We start from the raw sequence: 13,345 nt of genomic DNA, 5'->3' as shown, positions 1-13,345 counted from the left end.
AGATTCTTCATTCTTTTTTGTTTCTCATCATGCTATTCTATTTAAAAAAAAAATCACTCATACTGCCGTTCAGCTATTATATAATCTATTTACACAGAAGGCAAGCATATACTATAGATAAGTTACGATGCAAACTCACACCATCTGATAATGTGACGGTGAAGTCTTTATATATATACACACACACATATATATATATATATATATATATATATATGTGTGTGTATTTATATATTTATATATATATATATATATGTATATATGTATATATATATATATATATATATATATATATATATATATATATATATATATATATATATATATATATATATAGACTTCACCGTCTCATTATCAGATGGTGTAAGTTTGCTATTCTATTTTTAAAAAACAGTTATACTGCCGTTCAAAGATTGTATAATCTATTTACACCGAAGGCAAACTTATAGCATAGATAAGTTAAGACGTAAACTTACACCATCTTATGAGAGGGTGAAATCTAGTATATATTACTATACAGTGGGTTAGTTGCTCAAGGACACAGTTTTTTATTGGATTGTAGCATCTATGCGCGCTCCTAATCGGTAAGGCGAACACGTTTTTCTCACTTAACTGATTGCGATTTTTAGAATAGTAGCCTGAAGAGATTCAAGAAGTTGAAATACAAGTCTGAATTATTTATTTATAGTTCATTTCATTTTTTTGAACTACTGGTTATCAGGGAATTATATTTCCAGTATAAAATAATCCCTTTCTTCATTTTGATTTTATATGGAGTATTCTTGAATTCTTGAAAAGTATTTAAAATATTTAAAAAGATATTTATAATTAAATTATTGTTTATCAGGGAATTATTTTTCGAGTATAAAAGAACCCCTTTTTTCATTTCAATTGTTAATGGAGTATTCTTGAATTCTTTATAAGTATTCAAAACATGGGGAAGGACAGGATTAGAGATGAAACTATAAAAGAGATTACTCGAGTGCCATATGTGGATGAGGTCGTGATGAGGGGTAGATGGTGGAAATGGTTTGGGCATGCTCTTCGCACTCCCCAAGAAACATTACTTCACAAAACGTTCAGCTGGGCTCCACAAGGCCCTAGAAGAGTTTGAAGACCCAGGTCTACATGGCTGATGACTATGAAGCGGAAAGTAGGAGATGATGAATGGAGAAGTATTGAATTAAAAGCTCAAGATAAAGACGACTAGCGAAATCTAACCGAGGCCTTTTGCGTTAATAGGCGTAGGAGATGATGATGATTTAAAGGATTTGAAAAAAAATATTTATAAATTGACATTATCTTTTTATTTTAGTACTTATAATTTCGTCAATATTTTGGTCAAATTTTATATCCTCATTCAATTTTTATCAAAAAGTAATCAAACTAATCATGAACTTAGAGAAATCCCCAAAGTTTCATTTAACCATCACAATGAAACGTAATAAACTTCTGAAATCAGAACTCCACTAACAGTATCTTTTATCGAAAAATAGTCTCTTCCTAGATAAATTGAAATTCATTTCTCGTGGATCGTTAGTTAGTTATTGGTACATATCACAACGGTCTCTTTAACGTATAATAAACGTATCATATCCATTTACATATTTTATCATTTCGTTAATCTTGATACCTATGCTTTCGGAATTTTCTCCTTTTTGGAAACTGGGACACCTCCCTTTTCATAAGTACATATTACACTGGTCTCTTTAACGTATATTAGCTGTTACTGTTCTTAAAATATTTTATTTCAATTGTTAATTACTTTTCTTGTAGTTTCCTTATTTCCTTTCCTCACTGGGCTATTTTCCTGTTGGAATCCTTGGGCTTATTATTATTATTATTATTATTATTATTATTATTATTATTATTATTACTTGCTAAGCTACAACCCTATGTGGAAAAGCAGGATGCTATAAACCCAGGCACCCCAACAAGGAAAATAGCCCAGTCAGGAAAGGAAACAAGGAAAAATTTAATATTTTAAGAACAGTAACAACATTAAAATAAATATTTTTATAGAAACTATAAATTCTTTAACAAAACAAGGGGAAGTGAAATTAGATAGAATAGTGAGCCCGAGTGCATTCTGATTTTCCAACTAGGGTTGTAGCTTAGCAAGTAATAATAATGATAATAATATCATATTCCTTCACATATTTTATCATTTCATTAATCACATATTTTATCATTTCATTAATCTTGATATCTTTTTTTCGGAATTTTATCCTTTTTGGAAATGAAAACACGCTCATGTTATCAAGTAATGAGTAAACAATCAGGGTATTACCTCTGTTCCCGGGAGAGTGAACACCAAACTATTCTTCTTCTCTCAAGAGGTTAACTTCTGTATTGTAATTGTTCAGTGGGTACTTTCCTCTTGGCAAAATAGAAGAGACTCTTTAGCTATGGTAAGCAACTCTTCTAAAAGGACACTCGAATTCTTCTTCTCTCAAGGGGTTAACTACTGCACTGTAATTGGTCAGTAGCCACTTTCCTCATGGTAAGGGTAGAAGAGACTCTTTAGCTATGGTAAGCAGCTCTTCGAAAAGGACACTCCAAAATCAAACCAATGTTCTCTAGTATGGGGTAGTGCCATAGCCTCTGTACCATGGTCTTTCACTGTCTTGGGTTAGAGTTCTCTTGCTTGAGGGTACACTCGGGCACTCTATACTATCTTGTGTCTCTTCCTCATGGTATTTTAAAGTTTGTATCCTCTTGTTATTTTCAAGTTTTTATGCTTTATATATGAAACCTTGGGCTTATAGCATTCTGCTTTTCCAACTAGGATTGTGGCTTAGCAAGTAATAATAATAATAACAATGATAACTGCAGAGGCCACTCAGTAGAGAACATGCCTTCGCCACGCAAAACAGTCTTATTTTGCTCCTAACACTACTGCGTAATCTAATGGAATGATCCTTGGGTCATACTCCACTTTTCTACAAAGTTTCGTTGAAATTGGTCGTGTAGTTTTGTGTGTGTGTATATATATATATATATATATATATATATATATATATATATATATATATATATATATATATATATATATATATACATATATATACACACAAATATATACATATATATACGTATGGATGTATGTATATATCTATATATCTATATATCTATCTATATATATATATATATATATATATATATATATATATATATATATGTGTGTGTGTGTGTGTGTGTGTGTATGTATGTATATGCGCGTATGTGTGTGTTATTTATGTGTATCATAATATCGAGTGAAAAAAACACAGTTAATACTTTCTTGTCCCAATTCTCGCTGGTTCATAACCACACGACCACCATCCGACGATGGCAGCCATTTCCCTGCCTCATAATTATCACAGTAGCATGAGGCTGAACAACTAACAGTTCAGGTAGTGGACTTGTCGAACATTGGGACACGCCTGTAGGGAAGACTGACATATCCCAGGGATAACTACCAAATGGTTTGGATTTGATAAAAGTATAGTGGAGCTTCCATCGTGTAATGTCGAATTCATGAAGTGATGTCGAACATGAAATATGTAATGATAACTAAAATGAAACTAGTTGGAAGAATGTCTTTTTTATGTATCCAAAGAGAAATAGATTATTTTTTCGTTCTTTTCGTTAATCACGTCATAAAGTATTATGTCGAATACGAAATATATAATGATAACTATAATGAATCTATGTGAAAGAATGTCTTTTTTATGTACCCAAAGAGAAATAGATTTCTTTTCATTGTTTCCGTTAATGACCTCAGAAGGTGTAATGCCGAATACATCAACTGATGTCGATCATGAAATATATAATGATAACTGCAAGAATCTAGTTGGAACAATGTTTTTATATGTATCCAAAGAGAAATATATTTTTTCTTTTTATTGTTAATGACCTGATAAGGTTTAATGTCGAATACATCAATTGGTGTCGTACATGAAGTATATAATGGTAACTACAATGAATCTAGGTGGAAGAATGTCTTTTTATGTATCCAAAGAGAAATAGATTTTTTCCATTATTTTCGTTAATGGCATCAGAAGGTATAATGTCGAATACATCAAGTGATGTCGAACACGAAATATATAGTGATAACTACAATGAATCTAGTTAGAAGAATGTCTTGTTTTATGTATCCAAAGAAATAGCTATTTTTTTTTTTTCATTACTTTTGGTATAGATTGTCGTTAATGATCTCAAAATGAGAATTACTATTTAGATTCATCTTTCATTCCTCTTCTGAAATAAAGTACTCAAAAATGAAGATGCTGGCGCTTTGCAAAACGAGTAGCACGCCCAGTTCATGAAAATTGCAAATCTAGGAGCACGCCCATGGCAGGCACTATTTGAGGGTCTTTGCAGGTGGCCCATTTTTTTTAGCCCTCCACCTTATCTCCTTTCCTTCTTTATTTCTTCCATCTTCTTAAATTGAAATTAATTGCGTAATTGGGGCAAGGGGGTTCATGTAAGTGTGTGAACGTGAAACAGGCATGTTGATCCGTCCTCAGGCTGTAATAGATAAGTCTGTGATCTAATTTCAGTATAATGATAATACAGTGACGATTGTAAGCATTGTCCTTTGTTAGCAATATATATATATATATATATATATATATATATATTATATATATACAGTATATATATATATATATATACAGTATATATATATATATATATATATATATATATATATATACAGTATATATATATATATATATATATATATATATATATATATATATATATATATATATATATCCCTCTCTTAGTTTGGATGCCATAATGTGGTAGGGATGCCTTAATGTGGTGAAAAGGTTTTGTGTATCTCCATATATACTGTATATTTTTTTATACATATTGGACATAATGCTTGAAAAAGTTCTGGCTTATTTATTTTCGTTTCACTCGCAATATATATTTGTTTATTGAATTAGGAATTAAAAGAAAAATCGAAATATATTTTTATAATAAATGCTTTACTCATAAAGTCTTCTAATAAATCAAAAAGATATTTTTTTTTTTTACACGATTGATAACACCAAGTGAGTTCGTTCGTTAAAATGTAATCGTAGACGGGGCCTTCCTAGTACTGGATGTTATCCCCATTAGAGAGAACAGCTCCAGAAGGACCAGCACTGACTACCGTGACACCAGCGGGCAACTGGATCTGACGTCCTGTGTTGGTGATGAGGCCGGAATGTCCAACGACGTTGCCGAAGGTGACAGCGGATCTCTTGGCGCGCTTCTGCACCAGGGTGCCGTCGGACATGACGTAGGCGGAGGGACCTTCCAAGAGAATAGTGACTCCAGGGCGGGAGAACTGGATTGGGATGCCATCGGCAGTGATCATTCCAGAGTCTCCGATGAGGTGTCTCTTGGATCTGTGGGCGATTCTGAGGTCATCAGTCAACTGCATGTTCCTGCCGTCCTTGGTGACGATTCCAGAGGGTCCAATCAGAAGGATGTTGTGGGCTTGGTCGTGGCTGAAGAGGTCGGTGGTACCGTCAGCTCGGAGGATTCCAGAGTGTCCGATGTTGCCCTTTGCACTGACGAATCCAGCGCTGCGTTTACCTCTGTGGACGAACTGGAGGTCGTCGGTGAGCTGGATGTTGCTGCCGTCCTTGGTCACGATTCCAGAGGGTCCGACAAGAAGGAAGTTGTCGGCCTGAGCCTGAGTGAACTGGACGTTCCTGCCATCGGGTCGAACGATTCCAGATTGGCCAATCAGGCCGCGGAATTGGGGAGCTGGAACGGCGCTCACGCCAACGGCTAGTAGACAGATAAGGGCCTGGAAGGATAGGAAAATAAGGTTTTCATTAATTACGGCCAAGAAAAATTGTAATGTTAAATATTATGCTACAATTCGACTACCAAGAAGTATCACATTCGCTTATACCCCTGCGTGTGTGTGTGTGTGTTTTTTTTTTTTTTTTTTTTTTTTTTTTTTTTTTTTTTGCATCCATTACCATATTTATGATACAGGAAAAAACTCTAATGCGATTATCCGTTGAATGATACTTAATGCTTCTTATTTATTAGTTGTAATTTAGTTATAATAATAATAATAATGTGGATGCTAGAAAAAAAATCGTTTTCAAGAAAAATATCATATAATTGTTAGTCTTTCTAAGCGTAAAAATAAACGAAACCTTTCTCCTTGCATCAACGATGATATCCTACCAACACCGAAATTACTAAAATTACTAATAAGTTAATGGAAATATACAGTTAAATGACTGATTTCATTTTTTTTTTATTTCATAAATAATGTCAGGAAAGGAAAACGGTTTCAATAAGAAACAAAACTGAAAACGACCTTTTTAAAGAGTTTTTTTTTACCAAATAGAATAAAGATTGAAAGCCAATGAAACATTTAGAGAACGAAAATGAAGAAAACATTTTTACAACATTTAGAGAACGAAAATGAAGAAAAATTTTTACAAATTTTTTTTTACTAAATAGAATGAAAATTGAAAGCCAACGAAACATTTAGAGAACGAAAATAGAGAAAACATTTTTAAAAATTTTTTTCACCAAATTGAATAAAAATTGAAAGCCAACGAAACATTTAAAGAAAGAAATTAGAAAAAACATTTTTAAAAAGTGTTTTGTACTAAATTAAATAAAAATCGAAAGCCAACGAACCATTAAGAGAACGAAAATTAAGAAAACATTACTAATTTTTTCTTTTTTACCAAATAGAATAAAAATTGAAAGCGAACGAAACATTTAGAGAACGAAAATTAAGAAAACTTTTTTTAAAAAGCTTATTTTTTTTTTTGCCAAATAGAATAAAAATTGAAAGCTAACGAAACAACGAAAATTAAGAAAAATTTTTTAGTTTTTTTTCTTTTGCCAAATAGACTAAAAATTGAAAGCCCACGAAACATTTCGAGAACGAAAATGAAGTTTTGTTTATTGTATACTCACCAAATTGTTCATGTTGCCTTCGCTTGGTCCCAGAACTCCTTTTCGAAAAGGCTACTGAGGGTATCTGGCGTGATTATAGCGTGGTGGTTCCCCTTTATATACCCCAAAACACCTGGTGAAGCGGTGACATTGAATGCCAAGATTTGCACTCCCCCTTCGTCCATATTACCATTGGTATGTTTGCGAGATTTGCCTCTCAAGAAATTGATATATATTAACTTTTCTTCTAAATCATTAATGATAATTCTTGATTTCCTTTAGAATCATATGCATCCCTTTTTTTAAATTATGAAATTAATATTAATATTAGGCGAGGAAGCACCTTACCAAGGGACGAATTGAAATTCAACCTTATGGGCCTTATACGTAAGATCGAAACTGTATAATAAGAAACAACAATTCGGACCATGTCAAACGGGTTGTCCACGGGTAGCAAGGTTATTTTTTTTTACCGTTAGCAACAGACCAACTAATACCTAAAAAAATTACTTTCGTTTTTGTTTAGTCTTTTTCTATTTGGCCAAAAAAAAAAAAAACCAAAATAGTGATTTTTGCAAATCTTCCACTGTCGTGGGTTAGAGTTCTCTTAGTTGAGCTTACACTCTCTCTCACACTATTCTATCTTATTTCTCTTCCTCTTGTTTTGTTAAAGTTTTTATTGTTTATATAGGATATATATATTTTAATGGTACTATTCTTGAGATATTTTGTATGAAAGATTTATTTTGATGTTACTGTTTTTGAAATATTTAATTTTTCCTTGTTTCCTTTTCTCACTGGGCTATTTTCTTTGTTGGAGCCCCTGGGCTTATAGCATTCTGCTTTTCCAACTAGGGTTGTAGCTTAGCAATTAATAGTAATGATAATAATAATCTGTAACATACGTATAACAGAGGATGTCTAATAATTGTATTCTCAACTTTTTTGTTTTTTATATTGTTATTATTATTATTATTATTATTATTATTATTATTATTATTATTATTATTATCACTTGCTAAGCCACAACCCTAGTTGGAAAAGCAGGATGCCATAAGCTTAAGGTCCCAATAGGGAAAACAGCCCAGCGAAGAAAGGAAATAGGGAAAAACTACAAGAGAAGTTTAAGAACAATAACAAAATTAAAATAAATCTCTCATATATTAACTATATAAACTTGAAAATAACAAAGAGGATAAAAACTTCAACCCAAGAATTGAATAGAAAAATAATTTCATTGTCAGAATTTCATCCTTAATCCACATTTCTGGCAGGATGTTAATTTACCTAGCTCCTTCAAAGGCGTTGCTCTTTGACCAGTTTTTTCGTAGGGACTTGATTAGAGGATTCGATAAAATCCTAATTGTATTCCTTACTCGTCCCCTATGATCGTTCTTCTTAAGGACTCTGACCATATTTATGGTTTATGATAATAGACAGTAAACACGTTATGTAATGGTACAGTCATCGATGTCTTTGTTATGGATATTATAATTGATCTGTTATTGTTGTTTCTTTTATTGTTATTACTAGCTAAGCTACAACCCTAGTTGGAAAAGCAGGATGCTATAAGCCCAGGGGCCCCAATTGGGAAAATAGCTAAGTGAGGAAAGGAAATACGGAAAATATAATATTTTAAAAACAGTAACAACATATAGATAAATATTTCCTATATAAACTATACAATTTTAAACAAAACAATAGGAAGGAAAATTAGGTAGAATAGAGTGCCCGAGTGTACCGTCAACCAAGAGAACTCTAACCCAAGACAGTGGAAGACCATGGTTCAGAGGTTATGGGATTACCTAAGACTAAAGAGCAATGGTTTGATTTTGGAGTGTCCTTCTCCTAGAAGAGCTGCTTGCCATAGCTAAATAGTGTCTTCTACCCTTACCAAGAGGAAAGTAGCCACTGAACAATTACAGTGCAGTAGTTAACTCCTTGGGTGAAGAAGAATTGTTTGGTAATCTCAGTGCTGTCAGCTGGACAGAGGAGAATCTGTAAAAAAATAGGTCAGAATATTCGATATATGTGTAGGGAAAGGGAAAGTGAACCTTAACCAGAGAGAGGGATCCAATGTAGTACTGCCTGACCAGTCGAAGGACCCCATATCTCTCTTTTCGGTAGTATCTCAACGGGTGGCTGGTTCCTTAATAATGTATTTCGTAAAGTGACGAAAATTCTAATGACAAAATAATCATTATCATCATGAAATTGGGAAAATGAGGATGAAAACTGTGCACGAAAATGGAATTTGAAACCCGTTTATTGAAATATTAACAGATCTATGTGGGCCATTAATTAACATGATTCAAAAAGTAGAAAAATAGAATGGGTACATTATAGATAGTTATAATTACTTTTAGATGCATTTATATTATGGTCATTTTTAAATCTAGTAAATTAATAAAAATATATACAGAAAAGAACAATGACTAGCAAAGCCATATGTATGCTTTCTAAATACAATTAATTTTAATATCTATAAAAATTGGGATTGAACATCATGACGACTCTAAAAATGCTGATACATAAAAATGGCAAGAAAAAAAGGTAGAATCGATTTGTTGTATTGGTAAAAAAGGGCAGAAATACTTGCTTCTTCTGAATAGATAACAGGTTTAAATGAGATCTGGCTAAAGTATGTTTTTTGTTGTCTAGTAAACAAAAAAGTTAATGTATTTCTCAGACGTCAGTTTCTGACTAAATGTCAACAGTGGATTAAATCTTAGAGTTGATAGCAGCCAAGAAAACAAAATAGATTATTATTATTATTATTATTATTATTATTATTATTATTATTATTATTAGCAGCTAAGCTACAACCCTAGTTGGAAAAGCAAGATGATGTAAGCCCAAAAGGGTTCAACTGGGAAAAATAACCAAGTGAGGAAAGGAAATAACAAAATTTATAAATTATTACTAGTACTACTAGCTAAGCTACAACCTTAGTTGGAAAAGCAAGATGATGTAAGCCCAAGGTGTCCAGCAGGGAAAAATAACTAAGTGAGGAAAGGAAATAAGGGAATAAATAAGTTATATGAAAGATAATAAAAAAAATAAAAAAAATTAAGAACAGTATAGCCTTCATCCTTTGAGTTGCTGGTTGGTTTTTTATTGATTTTAGTGCAATTATAAATAATCTTATGAGAAGCCGTTAAAATATATATTATTTGCCCTAAGATTTTATTAGATATATTTTAAGCATATTTTTCCGTAAATCTTATATACAGGACATATTTTAATATAAAAAGATTTTAATGTTGCCTAATATTTTTTTTTTTTTTTACACATTGTGTTCATAGATTAATAGATTAATAATACTTGAATAAATAGATTAAATAAATAAAGAGATTACCAGACGTATCCTAGTTTTGACTTTAAACAAATTGATTGACATCTCTTGTATAAATATGGCTGTTCAGCAGCACTAACTACCTTAACTGTAAAGTAGTTTTGTTGCCTAAATTGACATTAATGGTCTAAATTTTCAATTAAGAACAATATTTTCCAAATATCAGAAGGAAATTGCACTAATGTTTTATCAAGCACATACTGTAATATAGTGATAATAACTTCGGTGTTGTAAGTAAAGGTAATCATTGTAGAAGAAAATAACGGTCCATTTATAATGGTTATAGTAAAACAATATATATATATATATATATATATATATATATATACAGGTATGTATATATACATATATATATATATATATATATATATATATATATATATATATATATATATATATATATATTCAAATAAGCCATATAAATTTTTGATACATTAATGTCTGGATTCTCTTAACGACCTCGGGATCAGAGCCCCAGGCGAAATCACACAAAGACAAGAGCTTGTGACCGGCCGGGAATCGAACCCTGGTCGGCAAGCTTGTATAGACAGTGACTAAACCACTTGGTTTAGTCACTGTCTATACAAGCTTGCCGACCAGGGTTCGATTCCCGGCCGGTCACAAGCTCTTGTCTTTGTGTGATTTCGCCTGGGGCTCTGATCCCGAGGTCGTTAAGAGAATCCAGACATTAATGTATCAAAAATTTATATGGCTTATTTGAATATGAAAAACACGTCTAAATGTGCAAAATTTATCATATATATATATATATATATATATATATATATATATATATATATATATATTTATATATACACATACATACATACATATATGTATATATACATACATACATATGTATATATATATAAATGTATATATATATAAATATATATATGTGTATACATTCATACATACATACATACATATGTATATATATATATATATATATATATATATATATATATATATATATAAATGTATATATATGTATACATACATCCATACATACATACACATATAACACGCTATGTTTAATATGTGTGTGTTTTCATTTGATAAAATGTAAGGCTGTCTAGACTTATGAAATTCACGCATGAAACCTGTTAATTTGTTTAAAAGGGAGATCGTAAAAGATAAATTGCCACATTCTGAATATTAATCCCTGTTTGCTGATGATTTACTAAACATGGTGTGCTAGTAAGATATGTAATGGAATTAAACTGAATGAAAATTTACTCAAGAGTTTATTTGTAGAAGACGTTGTGGGGGGCGGGGGAGGGGGGGGGGGTTAAAACTGTATATTAAGGAAATCAGTTAGTTTCTTTACAAATTGAATTAAATATTTGCATTAAATATTTGTTATGTATTTCTGGTGGAAAATCAAATAGCATTAGAAAGATACGTGTAAAGCATGGTTTTTTTCTTCATAGGTCAAAGGTTATAGCGATTGGAAAGTTATTCTTGAAGAAATATTTTGTATGCAGGAGAAATATCCGGGGAAAAAATATCTATAGAAAAAAAATATTGACAGGTATAGTGGAGTATGTTTATATTTCTTTGTACCTTTGTTTACAAACATTTTTATTTGTTGGTTAGTTTTCCTTGCTAGTCTTTTTTATCAAAATTAGTTAGTTTTAGATTCTGTTTATTATCATTTTTATTTGAACTTTTTTCACATTTTCCTTGCTAGAATATTTCATCCAATTTATTTTGTTTTAAATTCTGTTCATAAATTTTTTTTTTATTTGAACTTTTTTCACCTTTTCTTTGCTAGTCTATTTCATCCAATTTAATTAGTTTTAAATTGTCTTTATAAACATTTGTAGTTAAACTTTTTTCACATTTTCCTTGCTAATATATTTTATCCAATTTAATTTGTTTTAAATTCTCTTTATAAACATTTTTAGTTGAACTTTTTTATTCACATTTTCCTTGCTAGTCTATTTCATCCAATTTAATTTGTTTTGAGTTCTGTTTATAAACATATTTTGTTAAACTTTTTTCACATATTTAGTTTGATTTGTTAAGGTAAAGTTACTTAATTTATAACACAATCCTTTAAACTTCTTTTATCAGTGTTTGAATGTTTATTTATAGTAACCTTAATGAAAAAAAGAGCAAAATAAAACGAGGTATTAAAACTATAGTCACATCACTACGATTGAGGTGAAAATGTAAAGAAAACTTTCCTTTTTTTCATCTTATTAATCGGAGGTATCTTTCCACTGTCTTGGGGATGGAGTTCTCGTGCTTGAGATTACACTCAGGCGCACTATTCTATCTTATTTCTTTTCCTCTTGTTTGATTGGAGTTTTTATAGTTTATATAGTAGATATTTATTTTAATGCTGTTAGTGTTCTTGAAATATTTTACTTTTCGTTGTTTCCTTTCCTCACTGGGCTATTCATCCCTGTTGGAGCCCCTGGGATAATAGCATCCTACTTTTCCAACTAGGGTTGTAGCCTAGCAAGCAATAATAATAATAATAATAATAATAATAATAATAATAATGATAATAATAGAAATGGTTTTTATTAGGGAATGATAATGTACCAATCATCTCCAAACGATTTGGCAAAGGTGTTTTATCCCCACTGGTGTTTATACAAATCTTGAGCCTTAGGAGTTAAACTGTATTCCCTGACATTATTACCAACCCATTTATGGTATTTTAGAAGCCCTGGATTTAGCATGCGTTTTGGTGTATTGAAAACCTTTTACTATCCCAGGACGGTTACTAAATATTGGAAAGTTTTAATTCAGTCTGAGGTCTTAAATATCTATAGATTTCATAAAAAAAAAAAATCTTGACTGTTGTTATCAACACAAACATAAAAAGAGCAGATATTATTATTATTATTATTATTATTATTATTATTATAATTATTATTATTATTATTATGAAGTACCTAGGCTACAACCCTAATTGGATACTATAAGCAAGAAAAGGAAATAAATAAACTACAAGATGATTAATGAATAATTAAAATAATATACTTTAGAAATAGTTACAACATTAAAATCGATCTTTCATAAAGAAGCTATAAAAAGACTTATGTCAGCCAATTCAACATA

General features: G+C 30.9%; 1 protein-coding gene across 1 annotated transcript; it reads right to left on the bottom strand.

The window, feature by feature from the left end:
• Positions 1–4,958: 4,958 nt before the first annotated feature.
• On the bottom strand, positions 4,959–7,024 carry LOC137630985 (uncharacterized). The gene is made up of 2 exons (XM_068362516.1): positions 6,934–7,024; positions 4,959–5,791 (listed from the first exon to the last, which is right to left on the bottom strand). Exons 1-2 carry the CDS (start codon positions 6,943–6,945, stop codon positions 5,087–5,089), a joined length of 717 nt encoding a protein of 238 aa, XP_068218617.1. The 5' UTR covers positions 6,946–7,024; the 3' UTR covers positions 4,959–5,086.
• Between the last annotated feature and the right edge of the window lie 6,321 nt (positions 7,025–13,345).

Source organism: Palaemon carinicauda, chromosome 39 (genome assembly GCF_036898095.1).
Source record: "Palaemon carinicauda isolate YSFRI2023 chromosome 39, ASM3689809v2, whole genome shotgun sequence".
Classification (NCBI taxonomy): domain Eukaryota; kingdom Metazoa; phylum Arthropoda; class Malacostraca; order Decapoda; family Palaemonidae; genus Palaemon; species Palaemon carinicauda.
This window is presented reverse-complemented; position numbering and strand designations above follow the sequence as displayed.